This window comes from Pipistrellus kuhlii, unplaced genomic scaffold, assembly GCF_014108245.1.
Source record: "Pipistrellus kuhlii isolate mPipKuh1 unplaced genomic scaffold, mPipKuh1.p scaffold_m20_p_7, whole genome shotgun sequence".
NCBI lineage: Eukaryota > Metazoa > Chordata > Mammalia > Chiroptera > Vespertilionidae > Pipistrellus > Pipistrellus kuhlii.
The window spans coordinates 8370401-8395819 of NW_023425573.1; the positions used below are offsets into that span (position 1 = coordinate 8370401).

The 25419-nt window shown below is 36.8% G+C and overlaps 1 protein-coding gene across 5 annotated transcripts in view; it reads right to left on the minus strand.

The window, feature by feature from the left end:
- PARD3B (par-3 family cell polarity regulator beta) overlaps positions 1–25419 on the minus strand; it is an 861922-nt gene that overhangs the window by 310403 nt on the left and 526100 nt on the right. For all 5 annotated transcript variants that reach the window (XM_036420516.2, XM_045575575.1, XM_045575573.1 and 2 more), the window contains exon 16: positions 13541–13585. In XM_036420516.2, coding sequence (XP_036276409.1) covers positions 13541–13585 — 45 coding nt within the window. The remainder of the gene's footprint in view (positions 1–13540; positions 13586–25419) is intronic.

Sequence of the window (25419 nt, forward strand, 5' to 3'; positions counted from 1 at the left end):
AAAGATGAAAAAATAAAGAGTATTATATGGTTCCAAAAGAACACAGGGGAGGTCAGCTTTAAGGATGAACAGGACTGGTTTTGATTTGTTTTAGTACCTAAAGGACCCATCAAATGGCCTTCTCAGGCATTACTCTTCGGGTGTGGTCATGACTAGGAATCCAGTCTGAAGGGCATTCCAGAGGTTCAGAAAGATTCTGATTAGTATCTGGTCCAAGGCCCACATAAGCAGTGACAATAGCCAGATATGCCTCTTCTTTCCCACTTTATAACAGGACACATTGTAATCTGATAAAAGCTCCTTTGTGAACCCTATTTTATTTTTTCCTATAACAATGTTTCATTATAAGAATCTCTAGAAAGGGTAATAAACCATAGCTTGTAACTACAAATATAACCAGAACCTTTTATTATGTGGTTTCTTATTAAAGAGAATTTTCCATTTCAAGCTTTCTCAGCATATTATGGACATCATCCCCCACTTTGTTCCCATGTTATGTGGCTTTCCATAGATTTCAAAGGAATGTTTTAAATTGATTTGTTTTGTCAAAAGTAATCCAGACCCAGCGAGATAAAACCTGGCTTAATGTGTGCTTTAATCTGCATTGGACCCAATGGTTTATTTGAATTCACCCATGTACAAAGGATAATCATTCATTCATTCATCCATTAATCCATTCATTCATTCATCCAGCAAATAATTACTGGACTCTAGACTTCTGCTTCCAGTAATGCATCAATTTTCGAAACTCTGATGATAAAAATACAAATAATTCTTGGATAAATTGAAACAAATACACATTAAAACTCACTTCTTAGCTCAAAGGAAATAAAGGAAAATCCTTAAGTAAAGCCCTTTGACAAACAGAAAGTAAGCAAATAAAAAATCAAGCATGAATAATGCTGAGCAACCAAACTTACAGGTTGAGATCGCCCCTTAGGTAAGTGCTGATACTAGGAATCTGGAGTTTGGGGAGGTGGTGTGATGATGGTATTTTGGAGGATCAGGGACACAAAGTCAAATATACTTTAGAGTTACAGTGGTGACCCTCAAAAAGACCTTCCACAGCCAGGCCACACTGGCTCAGTGGTTGAGTGCTGACCTATGAACCAGGAGGTCAAGGTTCTACTTCTAGGCAAGGCACATGCCTGGATTGTGGGCTGATACATGATAGTACAAGAGGCAGTCAATCAATGATTCTTTCTCATTATTGATATTTCTCTCTCTCTCTCTCTCTCTCTCTCTCTCTCTCTCTCTCTCCCTCCCTCCCTCCCTCCCTCCTTCCCTCTCTGAAATATATATACATACATACATACATATATACATATACATATATATATTGAATATATATATATATATATATATATATATATATATATATATATATATTTTGTTAAAGGACTTACAATCTTAGTGGAAGGGTAGGCTGGAAAAACTTATCCCTTGAATACAGTTTCCTCAATAACAATAATATATTTTAAAATTACCTTTTAAGAATTTTCAACCACTGGACTGTCCTCCTAGAATTATTAATTCAAATGTGTTTTCTCTCAATTAATTAAGCAGTCGAGAGATTCTATGGAAGTGATCCTAGTACCATAAAGAAGCAAAACTAAATCTTCTCTGAAGAGAAGCATAAATACATCAGGCTCTCCAAGATCCTCACACATTAAGTCCAACCAAATAGGACATCCCAAACATGAATTACCAAATTCATTAAAAGGAAAAGTCACCACAAATGAGGGTCAAAAGAAACATGAAAGAGATTTAGACACAAAATTGGAGTTAGAAGATAGGTGAAAGTATGGATTTGTGAAAATACGGATAGACCTAGAGGGTATTATGCTAAATTAAATAAATGAGACAGAGAAAAATAAATACCATATGGTTTCACTTATATGTGGAATGTAAAGAACAAAATAAAAGAACAAACAAAATTGAAATAGACTCAGAGATACAGAAAATAGTCTGCTGGTTGCTAGAGGGGAAGGGATTTGAGGGGCTGGGTGAAAGAGGCAAAGGGATTGAGAAATACAGATTGGCAGTTATAAGACAGTCACGGGGATGTGAAGTACAGCATAGGGAATATAGTCACTAATACTGTAATAACTATGTATGGTGCCAGGTGGGTACTGAAAGCATCAGGGGTTAACATGTTGGAAAGTATGTGATTGGTCACTATGTGGTACACCTGAAACCAATACAAAATAATGTTGGGTGTAAACCATAATCAAAAAATAAAATTTAAAGTTATTTTAAAAACAAAAACCAAAAAACATGTAGCACTACTATACATGGAAAAACAGTATTTTACTAATACACATTGATACAGATAAGTACTTTTTAAGAATAAAAAGTGTTTGCCCATTTACATCACTTAAAATATTTCTTGGACACTAGGTCACTAAACTAACCAATATAGCCTCCCCCCACCCCTCTTATGTATGTTAGCAAACAAATGTTTCTAAATACCTCCAACAACTGATGGCATTTCATGACATTCTACAAAACCACGTGCTTCTGATGCATGCAGGAGGCTGCCAATCAAGGATTCTCTCTGGTCATTGATATCTCTCTCTCTCTCTCTCTCTCTCTCTCTCTCTCTCTCTCTCTCTCTCTCTCTCTCTCTCTCTCTCTCCCTTTTTCCTCCCTCTCCCTCTCCCTTTCTCTCTGAAATCAATAAAAATATATTTTAAAATAATAATAAACACACTGAAAAAGAGAAAGAAGCAGTCTTTGAAATCATTGTTGAGCCATTGAATTAATTCTCTGATGATCTTACACCAATTTTTTTTTTGTTATATGAGTTAATAAATATATTGAATTACAAAAAAACTATCTGTTTCCTTCCCTGTTTTTTTTTTGTTTGTTTGTTTGTAGTTTTTTTTTTTTTTTTTTTTTGTAGTTTTTTTTTTTTTTTTTTTTTTTTTTTGTTTTTTTAGTTGCACTTTGCCTGGTTTAAAAAGGCATGCATATTTTTAACTTTGGTTAATAAAAGTGTTTTTCTTCAAAAGGTAACTGAACAGCTTCATTTTGTTTTGATGGGGTATAATTTGTAAGCTGTTTTGTGTGGGTGTGTGGTTTCTAATTATCAATAGTGTGGGAATGAATTCACATTTCAGCAAGAAGTAATCTAGGTTGTTTTAAGCTTTCTCTTTAATTTTTACATATTCATTATTAGTCCTTCTATTATAACTCTGCTTTTATGAGACACAGTTGGGTATCATTAACCTGCAAAAGGAACATTTTTATACATAGCACAATGTGGTACCTTACCAAATACATTTCAAAGACTGACGTCTGAGATACCAAAAATTGACAGGGGATTTTAACGTTCTCCAAATATGTATTTCATGTTTCTAGCAACTTATAAATGAGGTTGCTCATGGTTAGTCCCCTCTCCATTCCTTCTCCATGAAATAATACCTTTGGGCCTCAAATAGTTTTCCAGTATGACCCAGGGATTCGGCTGCTCATCTGTGCCCAAATTACCCCTTTTCCTGTGGTTCTTCTGTGCATCTCTGGCCAGTCCCATGCTAAATCCTCACAGTTGTATACCATTTCTATTATTACATTCAGCATATGAAGTTTCACATGTTCCAGATGTTTCCATTTATAAAGATCCATATATTTTTTCATTACCCAATAGGTACATAACTATAGTTTCAATGTAAAAACTCAAATACTATAGATAAAGCAGAAGTCCCCCTTGAACACCAAATTCCAACTTCTTCTCTCAGTAAAGCTGGCCACTGTTATTTTTTTTCTATGTATTTGCATTTATATATAAGCACGTGCATTTCTATTGCTGCTACTAAGCTGTGAGCACTTTGGGGGCAGAATCCATACCATAGTGTCTGATATAAGAAGGTAGGTGCTCAACAAATACTGGTTTAATAAAGGAGGTATGGGTTCCTCTGCTTGAAGCAGTAGATAACAGAGTTCTGCTGCCTGCTTGTGGAAAAGGTGGGCCTTGGAATTATTGATGGTGTAAGGAGCCACAACTACTGATCAAAGGAGCTTGAAAAGCAGCCTGAGGGGATATCATGGGCTGCCTGGCACTGATGCAAAGCAGTGAGTTGGACAAGAAGAGCTGAGATGAGATAAAAAGTATAAACATGGAGTCTAGAGACCCCTGAAATTGAATAAGGCCATGCACCAGAAAAGAGCCTTGCAAGACAGAGCTGGAGAAGGTTTCTCAGGGAGGTAGGCCTTCAAAGAGTTCAGCTGGGGTTCTGAGAATGGAAGACCAACACATGGTCAGAGAGCATCAGGGGAAGAGTGCTGTGAGATGGGAACATGAGGCTGGTGGGTGGGGTGGAGGGTGATAATGGCAAGAGATAAGGCTGGAAGGGCAGGTCTTGGGAAGGTGATGAGGGCCTGGTATGACTTAAAATTACTGAAATTTATCCCTGTGGCTGGAGACTAACTAGGGAAACCAAGAGTTTGTAAGTCGACAACACTCTTCTGGAAATATACATAGCTTTCAATACATCCCTTCTATCTGCCCTCCCCCCCAACAGTATTCATTTATGAAGTTCATGTCTGTATATATACACACACATAAATACATCTTATATTTGAAATTACCAAAGTAGGAAGTCTAGAATATTTCCCACTATTAATTAGTTGGCAATATTATACCCTTCTCAGATATTAAAAAAATATAGTTAGGCTTTGACATATTTTAGATTATTCAAAAGAGATTGGGTATCTATTATGCAAGAGCTCATTTTCAGATTTCCCAGGGTGGATTTTAAACCTGTCTTTCCACGTATTGGCTAATTTTTAGCTCAGAAAACTTCAGAACTATAACCATTGCTGAGGTGGCTAAATTATCACTCAGTTAACACTGGCAACTACATTTTCCATAGAAGTTCAAAATGAAAGGTCTTATAGGCAGATAAAGAATAACCTGTCTGGGTCATTGGAATCAAAGTATCTCCGTTTTTTATTTACAGATGCAATATTTTCCTTAGATGAGTGATTTTTAATCCTAGGTCTCAATGTAAACCTTTCTAAAATAATCAGGTAGGAACTAAAAAGCTTTCTAGCTCTTCCCAAGTTTATTCTTGATAAGGGCTGCATTATTTACAGCTAGCAGGTTAGAGTCCAGTGATTTTATTGAAATATTCTCATTGCAAAAAGTTGACCGAAGACATCCTAAAGCTAAATACAAAGGAAAGAAGACAGAACTGATGTTCAGTCTGTCAGTTACATTTTACGGTAACTATGAGAATGTGATTTGCTTTTACCCCTGGTGTATCTAAGTTCATGCAATCATATTCTGACTGATGATGGCATCTTAGAGTCATCTTTAAGTAGCTCCCTATTGCTGTTACTCTCCAGTTTCAGAGTGAATTCAAGGATGGGTAAAGAAAGCTTAACCTACAGTAAAGTTTTTATGTCAAGCATCCAGTTTGTATCATCAGCCATCATGTCATCCTTTAATAACATTTTCCCACTGCAGATGTTCACTCTGGCATTTAGAAACACTATTAGAATTGTCAGTTCCAAACCACTGTTTTCCAAACACACAAGACACATATTCCCCATGGATGGCAAAGTTTGAGTCTGCCACGTTTGAAAAAGTTGACATATATAGAAATATGCTCTCCTCTTTATGGGCTCTCCAAATTATTTTCACTTGTTTAAATAATTAAAAAATATTTAGAAACTATAAATTTTCTAAGTCAATGCACACTCAAGCATAGTAAATTCTATCTTCAAAGATAAACTGTCAGATTCTGAATAATGAGAGAGGATAATAAATAATTTTGTTAATGATAATTTTGTAATGTAAATACTAATTTATAGGGGGATAGAGAAAAGTATGCCACAAAATATATCACATCAACAAAGATCCACTGGAACTCAGAGTAAGATAAAACAGTTTGTTTTGTCCATTTATATTTAGAAAAATAAATAAATACTGGAACACCATCATAAAAGTAAAAAGTATAATAGTCCCCTTAAATAAACACAGACTGTTAACTAAGTTTGCAGTATGAACTTGGAATAAAACATGGACTTTGGTTGATAGCAGCTTATTCAATTCTGGAGGCTTTTTAATGGGAGAAGCTTCAAGGAAAGATGAGCCTCAGTTCTCTCCAGGATGGCTTGCCCTCCCCAGGCCTTGATCTCTAAAACAAGCTGATTGTACTAGAGATATAAAATGCTCCATGTAGTCCTAACTTCCTACAATTCCAACATAAATAGGTAATTGAAAATATAGCTTCAAGAGATAAAATTGTAGTTCAGGGAAAAAGTATACAGCCTATCTGTAAACACAACCCTTGAATGGCGTGTGCATGTGTGTGTGTAGGCATGAAAGTAGTTTTTTAGTTTCCCATCCAATTTTGCCTCAATGATTTAAACATAACCCAAAATGAGTTACCTATCACCTATAGTGTTTATTATTTTCTTAGCTTATCCCATACTCCCATTCTGCACAGACTTCATCATTATTGAGAAAACTGAGACCATTAATGCCCTTAATTTCTTATCCCTCCAACCTACAAATGTATCCATACCCACAGGCACCCTCACCACTTTCCCTACAGTATGACCCACCTCTTTATCTACCCCATTTCCATCTATCACCCTTGTTAGCAAGAGTACATGCCTTAGCACACCATAGGCCCAAGGAGGATAATAGACACATGCAAAAATTCTGAACCTAAACTGTAGGTTGGGGCTAAGCTCAAGCAAATACTTCTGAGATCAGTAAATCCCAACTTACATGAAGATACATAATCAATAAATAAATGTTTACTGCTTTATTATGCAGCATAGTTATAGGAAAGCTGACTGATACACTGAGAATAAACTTGGATCTTCTTCTTCACTTACTAAGTTTAATTAAAAAAAAAAAAAATCCTCACCAGGACAGGTTTGGCTCAATGGATAGAGCGTCAACTTGGGGACTGAAGGGTCCCGGGTTTGATTCCGGTCAAGGGCATGTACCTTGGTTGTGGGCATATCCCCAGTAGGGGGTGTGCAAGAGGCAGCTGATGGATGACTCTCTCTCATCGATGTTTCTAACTCTCTATCTCTCTCCCTTCCTCTCTGTTCAAAATCAATAAAATATATTTTAAAAAATCCTCAAGTTTTTATTTCCTAAATATTTATTTTTTCCATTCTCCTTGTTAATCCATTAAATTTATGCTTATATAATAATTTTTAAAAACTGTTTATTGATCTTTAGATAGAAAGGGAGGGAAAGGGAAAGAATGAGAGAAACAGTGATGTCAGAGTGTAACATCCATCAGCTGTCTCCTGCACACCCTCTAGTGGGGATCGAGGCTGCAACCAGGGCATGTGCTCTTGACTGGGAATTGAACTAGCAACCTCCTGGTGCACAGGACAACATTCAAACAACTGAGTCACACTAGCCAGGGCCCTACATAATCTCTTATCTGAACTATTGCAATGGTCTCTCGACTATTCCCCTTGCTTTTTTTTAATTTGTTTTTGTTCATTTGGTAGGAGTTCGCTATGATCTCACATCTCCCTACTTGATTCTTTTTATTCTTCACTTTGCTTTCTTGACACAATGAATTGTTTATAGTTTCATGAGCATAACATGATGATTCATGTTTTGATAACTTTCCATATGTCTGAAATGTGGTGGCTCATCGACCTTTTCTATTTCCCAAACTTTTATTTATCTTTAGGATCCTGCTCTGGCAGAGCTTCCTTTCTGAAACATGGGAACCAATTCTCAATTCAACGCACAACCAAGCACTGTCCTCTGTGCGATGTCTCACCGCACTTCCCTTTTAACAGGAAGGCACTGGATATTTAATTAGGTATGTCTTTTCCTCACCACTTTATAAACATTTTTTTTTCTAAAGCAGATATCAAGGTTTATGTCACTTTGTATCTCCAACAGTTAATAAAGTACCTGTCACAGAGTGGGCATTTAATAAACATGAGTGGAACTGAAATAACTAATTTTGAAAATTGATTTGTAAAAAAAAAAAAATAGTCTCTATTTGCTCATGAAATTCAGAGGTGCGTACACATATACCCTATTTAAGTAGTGAAGAATATCTCTCATTTATAAAAAGACTGACACATATTTTTCTAGTTCCATTTGACTCACTGAATTTTAGAATTAGTGTTTTATAACCTTTGCAATAGAGAAAATACAAGATTGCTTCATAATCCAGCTTGTACAAGATTCCTAGCCATATTGCTATTTTTTTAATTATAACTTCCTGAATCCCATGTAAATGTAAAGCAAAGCTGGAACATTTGAGAAATGTATAAATTTCTTGTGTCTAATGCTATATTTATTCAATATAACAAATGACAAAAGCTTTCAAAGTACCCAATAAAGATGTTTGTCCAAATAGATAGTCATGCAATATTACCTTTCCAATTGATAAGGAAAGAAACAGAGTTCAACTCCATTGACTTGAACTAACTCCCGTAACCTACTAACTCCTGGGTTTTACTTCCTCATCAACAACAATAATAAAAAGTCATGAAAAACAGCAATCCAATATTAGAAGACTCCAGTATGAAAAATGATCATGGTTGGTGTTCCAAAAGTTAAATGCATATTTTAATTTAGACATTCCATAAAATATGAAATACTAAGACTCAACAAAATTTATGAAATGCCATTTAATAACTCATTGCTCTTGTATGCAAGTGACTACCCAATCACCTCATGTTTTTAAGAGCTCTATTCCCTTGCAATGATTCAGAAGTTCCTTTGGCTGCATATGGACATTCTAGATTTGAAGTTTACACACAATGCATTTAGAACAGAATGGAAGGTCTGCCAGATTAGCACCTTGCATATTGTACCTCAACCTTTGCCATGAGGATATACATCACATGCACATTTGCTATAATTTATATATAACACCTGCATGTCATATGCATTTTTCTCTGTCATACATACTTCCACTTAACCCATATATTCATACAAATATACATGTGTACACACGCATGCAGGAAACAATGGTAAGAATGATCAAATATCCTTTTCCCGCTCACTGAAGCATAGCAGTTTGCAAGAGAAATTATACCCGTTGTGTTCCTTTTTTGGGGGGCAGAGATCATAAAGGTTAAATAAAAATGTATGGGATCTCTTAATTCATGAATCATGTCTTCCAACTAGAACTTTGTCTCACTCTTATATTCTTCTCCATTTCCTGGAGTGTAAGGTATTAGGTCCATGCAGGTGGAAAATGAAATGCCTCAAAAGCATGTAGTTCTGAATTCATATCTTAAACTTACTAGTTAACAGCTGAGAGAACAAGTCCTTAAATGCCCTGAGCTTCAGCTTCTTCATCAGTAAAATGTGTTAAGACATCAACACACTTATTGGCTGCTACATACCTCATGTAGAGACATCCCCTAGATTGTTAACGAGTATTTGCTCATTAATTGATACACTTGTCTCAGAAAAGGTCTGGACTTACTGCCAACCATTACTTTTACAGACTTGCCTGTTTTACAGCTCTATAGATAGGTGTTTGAGAATATAAGAAATTAAAATAGAAATCAGAAAGCTTTTTAGTCCATTTCGCTAATTAATGTGTCAGAGCTCATAAAGAAGAACTCGCCAGCTTTCTTCAGCACTGCATCATCTTAAAGAGCTGGGTCAGCAAAGATCTCTGCAGACAGTCAATACATATTAAAACAGCTCCACGCAGTAAATCAAAACAACAAAAATGAAGACACAGTAAAAAAAAGTAAAATTTATAAGTCCTTTCTGTCTGAATGCCAAGGAGCATGAAACTATTGGTCTAGGTGTCAATTCAGCATGTGGAAAGAAAGAGGAAGGAATGATTCCTTCGCAGACAGTGTTTGTGAGTGGGTATAGTCAACGTTAAAGCATATATATTTTTTAAACATTTATGCCAGATTTGATGCCATTTTCTCTGGATTCTAATGTTCCCTTAAAATATTTAATATAAATCAATAGTAACTGGTTTTGTTATCAAATATATATATATTTGAGATATATATATTTGAGATATATATATTTGAGATATATATATATATATATATATATATATATATATATATATATATATGTTTGCTGAAGCTTTTGTTTTCCCCTGCATTGCTAGGATTTGAATTTTGCCAGAATTCAGTTAGTGAGATAGCTAGGAAAAGAGGTCAAAGATACCTCATTGTTTGGCAAGGCTCTCTGAAACTTGTGATTTTTCTTGAAAGAACCAGATGAAAGGCAACATTTTGCTCCTAACTCCTCTGGGTGGGCCTCTCCATTCTGCAGATATTAATACCTCAGGCCCATGGAGGAGGACCCTGCACAGGCACAGGGAGAACCATCCTGCAGTCTTTCTTGCCAAGGTCTGAGCTGGGATGCGCAGCCAGGGGAGGCTCTGAGATGGGGCCTCAGAGGAGCCTCAGGAAGATTGGATTGACTCCAGAAGAGCTGAGGGGAGCACTATCTTCTAGGCCCAAAGTGCTAGAAAGATGATCTTACCTGAGCTTTCAATTTGATCTGAGCTCTGAAGAATCAACCATTTCAAGATTAAGCCAAGGAAAGGGTGCCAAGAATATTGTCACAAGTTTGGGAGGAATCCAAGCCAGACCAACAGATGGAAATTGGCACGGAATGGCTCTCTACACACTAAGTAGCTGACGCAGAAGAAATTTAAACTCAGATGAATTTATTAAAATGTTGCATATCATCCCAAATAAGAGGATGGGTGATAGATCTAGGTCAGCATATACGACTGAATTTAACTTACTATGGTCCTGGATAGCATGACAACTGGCCACATTTCTGTAATTGAAAATAGACAGAGGGATATGCTCTTTCTTCTTAGCAAAAGATAAATCACTTTTTTCAAACCTAAATATTCCGGAGAAAGAACCTGGAGCAGGGAAAGGTGAAACAAAAAGAAGTTGAATGAAACCTTTAGACTTTGTAAGACAGCTATGATCAAAGAACACTGTACAATACAATCCAAACTGGTAACTAGTTTAGTAGTCACTGACTGTGGCAGATTGAGACTACAGTTGTGTATTAGGTTGCTTTTAAAAATGATTTTTTAACTAAAAGAGGTTGCCAGAATTAAATGGACCTTTAATCCTCTTTCACCACCACCACCTACTCCTAATGAGAAATTGCCAGAAAAAAATGCAGAACACAGCCTTTTATATGAGGATGAGTTCCCAAGGATTGTTAAATTCAAGACTAATTTCCAAAAGAAATAAAGAGAGCATGGCGAGGGTATATTTTTGAAGTATATAAACTTAATGTTAGTAGTATATTTTTCTTTAATGCTTCTTTGTGGTTTTTCCAAAACTGTCACTAACACTTTCAGAGTGCTTTCGCTGTAACTCTGAAGTGTATAATTTCAGGGTCTTGCTAGCCCTCTTCATTGTGTTTTGCCATGTGCCATTTTTGCTCCAAAGTTATCAAGTATGTTTTTCAGCATTGGCACTGGTTCCACAGACAGCTGATTAAAAAGCCAAAGGCGCTGTGATAGGGTTTAGAAGTTGTTAAAATATAAGGATAGTGAATATTGTGATGATAGTTTATTATAACCCCAAATCTTCTTTCAAACAATGGATGTATGTAAACAGTCTCATGGGAATAATATAGAGATCTCTGTTATATTTCTATCCATCAGCTAGCAAAGCCACTGTGTAGAGCTTACAATTAACCTACTGGACATCTTTAAAATTATGCTATTTTTAAAATTTGGAAGACTATTATAAGTTTTATACTTAGAGTAATTCTTCATTGATATTTTTGTAACACTTTATAAATATATAAAGACCTATGATGCAAATTTACTCTAAGTATTACAGCAATATACTAAGTAGTAATATTCTCCATTTTAAAGGCTGACAATCACTTTTACAATAGTTACTAGCTATTAATATTTTGTTTGGAAATTAAGAATATTTGAATATTTGAATAAGATTTGATTTCTTGGGGAGAACAAACCCCCAGAAATTTTATCATTGGCTCTTTTCAAAAAACCAAACTGATAAACATTCTTAAAACTGTTTCCACTTTTCATCTTGTAGCCTACCCCAGTATGTAAAAAGGCATTGACCTTCAAGTATTACTATGTAAGAGAACTAACGGCCAACATTACCATGCATTGAGCATGACAATAACATAGGCTATCCTTGGGGCCCCTTGATCATGAGACCTTCCCTCTCAGACTCCTAAAGGCATGTCCAGTAGGAGAGCATTTAATGGAGGAGGATGACAGGAATGAGCAGCTTGTGGCAATTGCTCAGCCCCACAGAAGTCTTTTCTTTGCAGTGATCTAACCTCTAAGGCTCTTTCTTAAGAGAAGCAAAAAAAAAGCAAAAAAACAAAACCAAAAAAAAACCCTAAAAGTTGTGAACCAGCCCTTCCCTGCTGTTTTCACTAGAGAATCTGGAGAAAGAATAAAAGAAAAAAAAATCATAACTGTGCCCTGGAACATGATGGAGGTAATGAGGCATCAAGGCCACTTACTGCTGAAAACATAATTGGCACATAAACACAGGAGACGCTGGTGGTGGGAAAGACTTCATTGTTTCAGAAACAGAGGGATATGAACAAATTATACCCGTTCTGTTGTTTGGAGTGGCAATTCTAGGAGTAAAATGGATATTCTCTCACCCCAACAGTGCACCCCTAGAGAACGGTAGTGTTTTCAATTACTGTGAATAAATGATGAAGGAAGGGCAAAGGGATAGAAAGCAAGACACTTGGCAATAGAGAAAAAGCTTGGATTTTAGACTAGAAGGTTTCTCAGACTTGAGAGAGAGAGCCCCAGGACACTCAGAGATCCTTGTGGACCTTCTAGAGAACCTCTAGGAATCTCATTCATGAGTCTAAAGAAAGATAATTTAGTCATTGTGTGTGGGTACAATCCACTTTGATGACAGGCAAAAAGACTTTTGTTTTAACACTCATCCAAGGTATACTTTTTTAAAGAGAAAGGTAGAAAAAGAGAAACATCAATCAGTTGCCTTCCATATCTACCATGACCATATAAACCCACGACCTACACATATGCACTGACTGGGAATTGAACCCGCCACCTTTTGGTTTAGGGACGATGCTCCAACAACCAACCAAGCAACCCAACTGAGTCAACAGGCCAGGGCAAGACTATTCTTTCTTGATGAGAAAGAAATAAGCAAAGGTTTCTTATTCCAGAACTCTCTGTCCAATCAGTTTATGTGAAAGTCATCATGGGAAAATTTTCCAAACTTTCTGGGGGTTGGTTTCTTTATAATTTTTTTTTTCTAAGTGTTCAGCTGGCATACATTTTTAAGATTTTGGATTTTATAATCTTTTTTTTTTTTGGAAACGTTTACTCTTTCCTCTCAAACATTTTGAGTCAGCATACATTATGCCACGACATACACAGCCAAGCAATAATTCATCTTTGTGGAAGTCAGAGACATCTCATGTATTAATTACCAAACCTTTCAGTGACTGGTGGATGAAAATAGGTTCCAACTGCTACTCAAACAAAGTCAGTGATTTCCAGGAAGGAGAATAGAAAGTCAGTTACAAGGAATTTCTTACCCAATTTGTGTCCAGCCAATGAATGAACTTTGCTTTCATCTGGCACTGAGAAGAAATAAAAGAGACAAGAATCAGCCTGCTTGTAAATAAGCCATTTTTAACAATACATTAATATAGATTCATAATAAGTTAAATCTTTTACTGGCAAGGATTTGAGAAAAAATTTTCCCCAGCCTCCTGGGGCACCTCATTTCTATTAGTAGATATGTTAAGAATAGCTAGAAAGAAAGATATATTTATTAGGATTCTAATTTTCTTTTATTTTCAATACTTTCAGTTTTTTTTTAAAAACTTGGTTATTGTTTCTATGCTTGCAAAAAGAGAAGCTAAATTCATGGACTAGAGATGTATAATATGTAATAAAATTCTTTAAATGCAATAGAAATGTGTATACACATTCAATATTGAGCTTCTTTATATGATAAACCTAGAGTAAAAGTGAACAGATTTATAATCCTCCTGAGAAATATTAAAATAAACAAAATATAAACAATGACATTAAAGAGGTTAAACATCAGACCACAGAGACCAGTGACTCCTGAGAAATGGGAAACAAGTGAGATGTATCCTACAATTGCTCCAGTTTCCAGGCTGTCGTACAGGCATGGGAGCACAGGCAGAGCCCAGTGACATCCCAGCTTGAGGACATGCAGCTGGGTGTCGAGGGAAACTAAGGCAGATGGAGCCTTCAGGGCAGAGAATTGCAGAGAAAGCTATAGAGAGGCGCCCCTCATATATATAGTTAAATACCGAGGATCACATGCATGTGAGAAAACTACCCAAGACCTGGCAAATAACCACCCCAAAGTAGAAAGGGAACAGTGTCCAAAGTTCACACAGGGCTGAGAATAGGCATTATTCCCAACATACATAGTGAAAAACTTCCTAGTAATTCAGGGGCATCAATAAGGATATAAAGGGGAACCTTGCTTCAGTAGTGGGAGAGACAAATAACTCCAGATTAACCCAGCTCTAATGAAATAGATACATATTTTAAAGACACAAACTGGCAAAGCTTACACAGGAAGAAATAGATAAGCTAAGTAGTCCTATAGTTCAATTGTTTAATGAATTTTTAGTAAAAACTCTCCCTTAAAGGAAACTCTAGACAGATAGCTTCACTGGTGAATCTATCTACCAAACATTTAAAGAAGAACTAATATCAATTTTATATAAATTCTTATTTCAGAAAATTCAGAGGAAGGAATATTGCCCAACTTATTCTTAGAGGCTGATATTACCCTGATATCAGTCTGAGTTAAAATTCTGACTCGGAAATTTACTAGTTGTATGCAATTTAACTTTTGATGCCTCAATTTCATCATATGTAAAATGAGGCTTATTCCATAGGTTTGAAGTAAAATTACATGTGTAGGTTTGTGCAAAGTACTTAGAGATCATATAGAAAGTGCTTACAAAATATTAGCTATTATAATCATTATTAATGAGAAACTAAATAGAAAAATGGAATAACATAACTATTGAGACAGGTGTGGGTTGAATCTCAGCTTTACCAGGAAAGTTACAAAGGCTTTTTCTTAAACAACAACAACAACAACATGCTTTTATTGATTTTTGAGAGGAAGAAGGAGGGAGAGAGAGATTGAAATATCAAAGATAAGAATCAGCCGAAACTGGTTTGGCTCAGCAGTAGAGCGTCGGTCTGCGGACTGAAAGGTCCTGGGTTCGATTCAGGTCAAGGGCATGATACCAGTAGGGGGTGTGCAGGAGGCAGCTGGTCGATGTTTCTCTCTCATCGACGTTTCTAGCTCTCTATCTCTCTCCCTTCCTTTCTGTAAAGAATCAATAAAATTTATTTTAAAAAAAGAAAAAAAGAAAAAAGATAAGAATCATTGAGTGGCTGCCTCCTGCATGCCCCCTACTGGGAACTGAGCCCGAAACCAAGGTATGTGCCCTTGACCATAATTGAACCCAGAACCCTTCAGTCCCTAGGCTTATGCTCTATCCACTGAGCCAAACAAGCCAGGGCACAAAGCCCTTTTTAACTTTAGTTTCCTCATATGAAAAATTAAATGAAAACACTACATAGGGTGTTGTGGGAATAAAATGAAAAATATGTACAAAAGCACTTAGTACAGTACCGGTTACATATTTCTTAATAAACAAAAGCTTTTGTTAAATGAGAACTGTGAGATGGCAAAGGTTATGAATTTGGTGGTGGTGGTGTTCTCAATGATTTAAGTTGCCTGAGATTATAAAGAAATATAGGGAGAAATAACTGATAGTGTACTGTGCTTCAGACTGGACTTTTTAATCAATATCTTATGGATAATCCAACACCCACAGCTGGTTTGACCTCCCAGTTTCCTCCCAGTCCCAGTTCATCGCTTAGGTGAAGAAAGGCAAAGAAAACATAATACTCAGACTACAGGGTCTTATTATGTACAGTTATTCTGAAAAACGATTCATAGAAAGGTAGGATTGTATTATTTTGTTTTGTCTGTTGTTTTTAAACAGACATAAGTTATCCCATTAACTCTAAGCCAATTTTAGTATTATTGCAAGTTTCCCAGTCTGATTAGGTTAAACATGGTACTTTCCTAATTTTTCAGCTGCATACTGTCTATTATTCTTAGTAAGAAATTTATTGTTTTAGTTGACAATTTGAAATTTTTTAGAACAGTAACATAAGCTTTTTTAAAAAAAAACAGTGTGGAAAATCCAAATGAGTGATAGGCATAAAAATTAGGGGTTCTCTCTCCAAAATATCTATCTTTAGGATAGGAAAAAAATGAATAAATATAATAGAAAAGAGAGGGAACCATAATGGCTTAATTAACAGAATACATTTTATTTAAAAGGTTAAATTGGGAACAATCTTCCTTTATGCACATGCTTAGTGCCTGGAAGTGATTTAAATAACAGTAGCAAATAAGAAAAGGAGGTCAAATTAAACACACCATCACAATTTATTTTTAAATAACAAGTTATAATTAATACTCAACTTCCTTTATAACTCACATTACCTGAGAGCTACTGTAAAGTTATCTCTTGAGGCTGGAGATAGGGTCTAGTCTTTTCACTGCATAATATTTAGATAGCACGGCAACTGGAACAGTAGCAACGTGATTATGACAGGAATGCCATTTCAAACCAAGACCTTATTTACAAGGGCTGGTGTGGGAAAGGTCTCTCATTCCAAAATGCTAAGGTACCACAAGCATCATGTAAGAGAGTGTTGATGGGGCAAGAGCCAAAGTCTTTGGTTCTAGTTCTGATGACAGATTGTTCTTCCTTTCTTTTCTTTTTTGAAGTTTCCAGGGCCTATTATTTTCCCTTTCTTGTCCTTTAGTTTTACCTAAGAAACGATACTACTTGCTCTTGATCACCTTAAAGGGATATTACAGTAATTGAAGAGATACCAGTGAAATGCTGAGTCCTGCTGAAGATGAAATTCAGACTTTTTTATTGTAACTACTAGGAGACCAGAGCGTGATTCAAAATCGCACGGCGCCGCCCACCTTGAGCCACAGGTTTGGCCCTGTCTCCCTCACCAGTCCTTGAAGCAGTCATGGCTGCTGCTAATCAGGCCCTCTCCCAACGCAAGCACATAGAGGCCTCTGCTGTCCTGCCTCTGATGCTGTGTGTGCAACCTCCTCCTGTCTGGTTGACCCTTTACAGCATCCTGGTTTAATTAACATATTTCTATATTTTATTATATATATATATGATTATTAAATACTTATAGGGTGCTATGGACTTGTGCCTCCAGAGAGATCTTTGGGATGTCTATACTAAACTCACACTTCCTAGAATTCATCTCCAGATTGATGGACTTCCTGGATTTAATTACTGAGAAGTGCTTCATAAGGAGGCCACTCTTGGGTTTGGATGTTTCCCAATTCCAGGGTCTGCCCTCTGGCCAGGATGACCTCTCTGGAAAACACAGAGCCTGCCCGCCTACATTCCCAGTTATTCTTTGAGCTCGTTAGAACAGGTCAAAATCAATGGCACCTTTTTAAAAAGTGTAGATAAACAGTGCCTTTTTAAAAAGAGCTGATAAACATACATTGCCTTTTCATTTCAACCACGTTCACTGTATGGAAGAGAAACCGTAAATAAATAAATTATGGGGAGAAAAATCTACGAAAAAGATGGCACTTTGAGAACTTAATAGTGGCAAACATTAAAGTGCATAAACATATTGGCTCCCCAGTAGAATCCATTTATATTAATATAGCGATCACTTAAAGTGTTTTATTCTTTTGTCAGGCCTTCTTGTACACTTCAAATGCATTCTCACTGGGGGAAAATAATCCCCTGGCTTATTGATAGCATTTGATACGCATTCGATAACGCAAGTGACTATTAGGAACTGCACTTGCTTAATAAAAATTTGCAGAACAGTGGCAGATTTGGTGAGTTAATGGGCCCCATATGCTCTTCTTGAGCTGACAGAAGATGGTGTATTGCTAACATGCACAAATCTCCTCAGATGAAGATTGCCATCAGCCACAGTTATTCTTGTTGAGAATGCCAACCCTTTGTCAGGAATGGGGAATATGCAAATGTGTTCAACTTCATGTTGAGACACTTCAATGTAAAGCAGCACTCTAAAATATGATGCAATGCTTGTCTCCTACATAGAAGCTCTATTTCATTTAGTTTTTGATTTCCATATCTTTGACAGAATAGAGAGTGCAGCTTTGAAGGTGATGTTTGGCACAACAAAAATTCATCTTCTCATAAGGCCATCGACACTTTTCCTTGAATAGTTCGCAAGGAAACTAAATATCAAGTAATTCCTTAATGGTTAATAAACTTGTCCCTGAAAGCTGTTCCTTCAGAACTTTTTTAAAAAAGGACACAGTTGCCAATATTAAGAATCCATTTTATTTGCTTTTAGTAGATCGATTTCTGTGCCCCTGAATGATTTCCAGAAATTTCAAGGAAGGCCAACCTGTTTTAAGTTGTAAATTAAGTTCCCTCCTTTACTGCATTGATTTATAGTGTTTTCTTATATCGATGGCTACTTGGCAAGCTGTTTCTCTTCAGGGAGAATTCTGCGTATCAGCACTACGCATTTTTATGTGTTGAAAAATTCTTCCATTTCTTGAAACCAAAACACAACCCTTCAAAAAACGAACAAACAAACAAACAAAAACAACCATACACAAAGCTTCTGCTGAAAGGGGGTTAGGGAATTAGTACAAGATAATGATGTCAATATTTATCTTGCCATCTCTCTTAGCAGGTCTTCCCAAAATACCATGCTCCTCACTGGCCAGCTGGCCGTTTTGACAATAAACTAGTTAGAACTCGGTAGCTGAAGTTTTCTTCTAATATTACAATGTATTTCTCAGCCAGGTTGCCACAGCACACAATGAGGACCTGCTTCCTCATCGTTAGCCAACAACTCCTAACTTTGTCGCCATCTCTTTAAAATCCCCTTTCTTTCTTCATGAATCCAGGGGGGCTTAAATCTAAAGTCAGGAAAATCCACCACTTTTCACATATTCTTACATTATTGTGTTTATCTCATTAAAGAGTACTGGGAAAACCAAATCATTTTGTCACAAATTGACTAATCAATGTGTTTGGTGTGCATTCAATAGACACTGTCTTTCTCAAAGGAATAGGATACTGTCTGAGCTCCAAGTATCCCTTTCTGGATTCTTGTGGGAGTGAGGTCCCTGGCTTGTTAGTTTCCTGACAGTGCTCTGATCAGGACTCCGCAACTCTCAAGACTGATTCTTCAGATATTTCTGGAATTTACTCTCTATACAGTTCTTTCTTCTCTGTTACTGCACTCTAACCACCTTGTTTTCCTTGGATTCTCAGCCCCATTGCCTCCATTCAGATATGAAAAAAACTGGATATATATCTGATAGCAAGTTTTGTGGGGTGGTATTATTTAATGTCTCTGGAATAAGTTACAAAATTATTACACTATTTAATAAATGGAAACATCTTTGTGCTGAAAACCAGAGCTTCTTAAATCACAGGACCAATGGTCCTAAGGTTCCTTGAGTAAATCTCCCACAAAGCTAAGCATGTGATCAGTGATTAAGAGCAATATTCCTTGGGAGTGCCATTACCTGCTTCTCTCCTGCCCAAGGACATCATGAAATCAAGGCTGGAACCTAGGGCCACACAGAGGATGCATCTATGCTGATGAACAGAGAGGGAACCGCATGGAGGCCCAGGCCTATTCCCCTGTTCTGATGACACACAATGCCAGTCATGAGGACAGTTACAAGTCCTCCCTCCAAGTCTCCTAACTGGACCCAAGGCTTTTTCTATCTGATGGCCGACCTTTTAAAATTGCTTCCAACGTGCTCTTGACATACCTCCATCTCCCCAACTCTAGTATATGTCTTTTCCACACAGAACAGCTTAGCCCATGCTAAACATCAGTTGCTTCATTCTTCTACCTCACCAAAAGCCCTCACTAAATTCAACTGCCTAGAAAATAATTGTCTCCTTAGTCTGATATTCAGATTTGAATCCTTTTTACCTTTCTCATTATATTTCCCTCTATTCTTCTTTTACTCAAGTCATAAAGTAATTCCTGGTTTCTTCCCATTTGCTTTTCTCCTCAATGGAAAATGCCTGGAATCTCACATGTACAAATACTATTTTATTGCTCCTCCTGGCCAACTCCTCATTATAACCTCCTCTTTGTAGTATATTTTCTCTTCATCTGTTTCCCCCAGGACAGTTGGACTTTGCTTCCAAGCAAATGTACCACTTTCTATCTATATTAAGCTGATTTGTATGCAACTTCAATGAAGATGAAGATAGCATTTTATTCATATTTCCATGGTAAACAGCTACAGATTACAAAGGTCCTCAAAAGTCAATTGAATGGAATCTCTTCCTTTTTTTGTACAATGAGGAAAAGATGCCTATGTGAGATCCCTCTCAGGAATCTTCTTTGTGTGAATTCTTGGGATCTACCAGGTCTGGACTATTTCTAATACTCAGAGTATGAAAACTGGCATGTTTCCTAGATCCTTGGTAAATATTCTGTTATCGGCAAGAAATCAGTACTGATGTAGCCATCAGACTATCCAGTAAGTCCCACAACCATTATTCTCTATGAGCAAGTTAAACAACACATTTGTTAGAACATGTGTTATAATCCTACTGTTTATAATGCACATTTCCACATAGTGATTCTATCTTTAACAGGGAAGAGGAGGAAGGAAACTAAACTTGTTGCCAACTTACGTGTCAGAAATCATGCTAAGCATTTTAACATGTGCTGTCTCAATCCTTATAGAGTTCTGTGAGTTGGGCATTCCAATCTTCAGTTATAGAGCAGGGGACTGAGGCTCAGTGGGATCATGTCATAAAGTTAGCAAGTGGGACAGCTGGGATCCAAAGGGTTCTTGACCTCAAAGCACAACTTCCTTCTACTATGTGAGTCTGAGAGGAAAGATTCTACTAATGGTTTCATAATCAAGAACTATGCATTTCACTCGTCACCACTACCTACGAAAAGTAGAATTTCCTAACAGACTACATGCAAGAGCACATGATGTCTTTTAAAAGTGGCTGGTGAAACTCTCAGAAGTAAGCAATAGAGTTGTCATAAGTTGTTTTGAGGCTCATACACCTGGAAATTGTTACCAAGGAGAAGCATGGACTATTGTTCAGGTGTCAGGCGGTGGGAAAGGGAAAGAGACAGCATTAGCTTTTTTGGCAGCCAAATGGCACTACTGCTGGCTCATCAAGTGCACAGAGAACTGAAATCCTTTTTATATTAACTCCTGTTAAGCCAGGACTTTGTCCAACAAATTCCTGTGGAGAGCCAATGGCAGCATGCTGGGCACTGGGATTGTGGAGGGATAGCCTTGAGCCTGTACCAGCAGGGTTTTTATCACACAGCTAATGTCAGAAGTATTATCAGACCTTCTGGGACAAAGCTTCCCGCAGCTCTCACTTCGACAGATGTGATAACCCCTGGACTGAACTTTGGGATTCTACACTTATTCTCTATTATACATTATCCACCCTCCCCTCCCCCCCAAAGCCAGTGTAATCCTTTTAAAACAAAACCAAAAACACATTTCAATCACAACAATCCTTTGCTCCAAACCTCTCAAATAGCTTCCAATCACATTAAGAAGAAAATCTAAAAACTTACAGCCTCCAAGCCCAGCCTGGGCTGGTCCCCAGGGCCTTTCCTAGCTCATTCTGCATAGTTGTCCCCTTACTCAGCATCCTTCCGTCACCCATTCTGGACTTACTGCAGATCCCTAAACACAGAAAGCACATTCCACTTCAGGGCTAGAGCTATTCTTCTGGACTATTCCACCTGGCTCACTGCCACCCTTCCTTCACGTCTCCACAGTCATCACATCGGCAGAGTGGTCCTCCCTGGCCACCTCACCTAAGGTAGGGCCTTCTGATCCCAACTCTCTGTCATTATCTCCTCCTCCTGCTTCATTCTTTCACAAGGCACTCATAGCTGCCTGCCCTCTTCCCCATTAGAACATAAGCTTCAGGTAGACCTGGGCTTTGCTTTGTTTAATTTGTTCCCAGGGTCTAGGACAGTGCCTGGGACACAGTAGACACTCAAAACATATTTGTTGAATGAAAGAAGGATGGTGAGGGAACCTTGAAAATAGTAATGAAGAGACCAAGCCTAGTTTATGGATTGGACTTTCCTGATGACTTTAAGTGAAGACCTAGAGATATAAAAGGAAGGTGAAGATAGTGTTTGGACAAAGGAAACATGAAACAAAACAGGTCCCCCACAGAGAACCCAAAGGCCTCTCCTATGACTGGAGTGCTCAGCATGAGAGGGAGACCAGTGAGAGCCCAGGTGGAGGAGAAACTAAGGGGCCAGTCATGGAGGACATCAAATCCCCATAATGAGTTTGTCTTTATCCGGAGGGAAATAGGATGCTGCTGTTAAGGGATTTTCAGCAAGAAAGTGGCAAGATGGGATTTGCGTTTTTAAAAGATCACCCAGGCTGCAACATGAACAATGAATTAGATGGGAATAAGACGGGAGAGAGTTGCTTCTTTTTTTGAAGCAGAGTACAGGAATTTGCATTTATCCCTATTAAATGTAATCTTCTGAATTGCAGCTCATCAGTTCTCCCTGATCAGATCTTTTGGAATCCTGGTTCTGACATCCAGTGCATTAGATACTCTACCCAGCTGCCTGTCACCTACACATGCGACAAGTGAGCATGCTAAGTTCAAGTCACATGCAGGGCTTATGTTCCTAACACCCTCTGCTCCCTTCATGGCACTTCTGTACATGCTTGTGAGCTGGCTGGCTGGGTAAGAGCATCTCTCCCATCACTCAGGGTTTCTTCTCCTAAAGTTAAGTGGCCAGACCAGAACTGAATGCTAACCCTCAAGATCTGGTAACATGAGCTACCCAGGATTTTCACGTGCATTTTCCCTAAAGCTTACAGACTTCACACTGAGGCAGCAGCCCAATTTATTCTTGGATGAATTCATTTTGGCACCTGGCTCCTGGTTTGGGACTGGATAGCTGCTGCTGTTCTTGGCTATAATAGTGCTATCAAAAGATTCCTCTTCTGGCATGAGCTGAAGTATATACAATAATACTGTCTACATTTCTGCCCAGAATCCAGTATCATCTGTTTAATATGCAAACAGTGCAAAACCGGGACCACTAGTATGTAATAGATTTTGAAAAGTTGTCATTTGGATTCATTGCTTATTAGAGGATATTAACTTTGGGAGTTTATGGGCTGTCTCTCCAATTCAGAGCACACCCATTCACGTCGATGGGTGCACAACGTCCCGCACACACTCTGGTGAACTGGCCTGGCATGTTATGGCTGATCTATTAGAGGAGCTCATTTGCATCAGGCTCCTTTTTGCAGAACAGGCAATACAAACTTCGATTATCTTTTTGGAAGGCATTGAGTTATATTAACCATCTTGAACCAGGTTAAGTTCGTAGAAAATATTAATAGGAAAAATAGAAAGTTGTTAGACTTAGAATCCAAAATGATGCCACAGGCAGCGATATTTGAATTGTTTTCCCTTTGAGGGATTTCTTTGGATGCCAGCAAGCCTTTAGATGGAGAAAGGAAAAAAGAAAAGCAATGTTCATAATTCCCTCCTACTACTGTTTCCTACTCCTCTGTCCCATAGAGATTTGGGGAAATGGATTCAAAACTATTTGGATATAAATTACTCATTTAATAGACATAGACTATTTTTCTTTTAGCAATCTTTGTGCATGCATAGAAATTCTTGTGAACTGGAAATAATCCCCAAATACAAATTATGTTCAAATGTAATAACATTTTTCTTTGAATTCTAAATGTAACTAAATAAAATTGGCATGGGGTCACATTTCAGAGATAATCGAACATTTGTTAATTTTAAATATTTGGCTTTATTTTTATACTTTAGAGTCTTTAGAGCTTTATTTTTATACTTTGTTTGTTTTTTTCATGTCTCAAATACTTTGGTAGGTCCTTGTAAAGCTCTGTAATTCTTAGTTTTGTGACTATAGTGACTATCAGAAAAGAACAAAACCCTTGCCTTAAAAACATCAGAGAAATTATTTCAACAATTCAGAACATGAAAATATACAGAAATATATAAATAATACATGTAGCATTATTTATAATTGTCTCTACAACTTTCACTAAAAGACAAATCAATGTAAACATGTTATTGAATTTCCTTCCATATGCACACACACACACACACACATATAGATATGTACATACACTGACATACTTGTATACTGTTTCTTTTCAAATGGTGTTTTATAATTAACATTTTTATTTCATTAAATAGTCTGAAGACTTTTATTTGTTGCATAACAGTCTATTATATCTACTAGATTTTACTCTATAATTTAACCAACACATTAATTGCTGGAAAATTAAGTTTGCTATAGTGAAAAATCTTGATGAAATCTTGATAAAGTTTAATCTTGATGAAATCTTTTATTTTTATTTATTTATTTTTTTGAAAGGAAATAGACTTACTGGGTAAAAGATAACAAAAGTGCTAAGGTATCTTATACAATTACCACATTGCCTTGTGATAAACTGGTATTAACTTAAATATCCAATAAACATGTGTTGCAATACAAGCACATGTATACTGTGACATTTCCAGTTTTCCAAGAAAATATCTTTATTTCCTTAATCACTTGTGAGGTTGGACATATTCCATATATATTGGCAAACTGAATAAATTATTTGTAAATTGTCTAACCATATATCTTAAATTTTGATTTGAAATATTTATTTTCTAATAAGAGCTCTTCATATATTAAATATGTTAATTCTTTGCCATGTATTTTATAATTATTCCTTTATTCTCCTGAACAACAAACATGTGAAAAATATAGGGTGATGATTAAGTGTCTCTTAATCCTATTTTAAGAATACTGTTATTTCCAAATTAATTAACCTTTTATGATGTTGCTGAATCAAAAAAGAAAAATAATGTAATCCAAAGTAAACTTTTAAGATCATTTATTAGGTTTAAATGTTATCCATACTAAATCTCTTCTCCAACAGAAGATAAGATTTTTCTCTTTTCATTCCAATATGTTTCTCTAAGTATTATTCTTATACACTAGCATTTTATTTTCAAACTCAACCTCCTAAAGCACATGGTGATGATATATTAAGCACCTGTGTAATGCTATTGCCTTCTTTTACAAATATAATATTCCTAATCCATTAATGATGAGTACATCATCAGATTTTTCCAGTGTGGGTGGACAATTAGACTGACTGAGCTGTCTTTAAAAATTCTTGCCCTTAATGACTTTGTGACCACATTTTCAATATAATAACCTCTCTGAATTATGGCTTGGTCATGGATGAGCCCTTTAGGTACTATGTTTTACAGGGATACAGATTTAGATATCCAAGGGGTTAGTTAATTCAGTT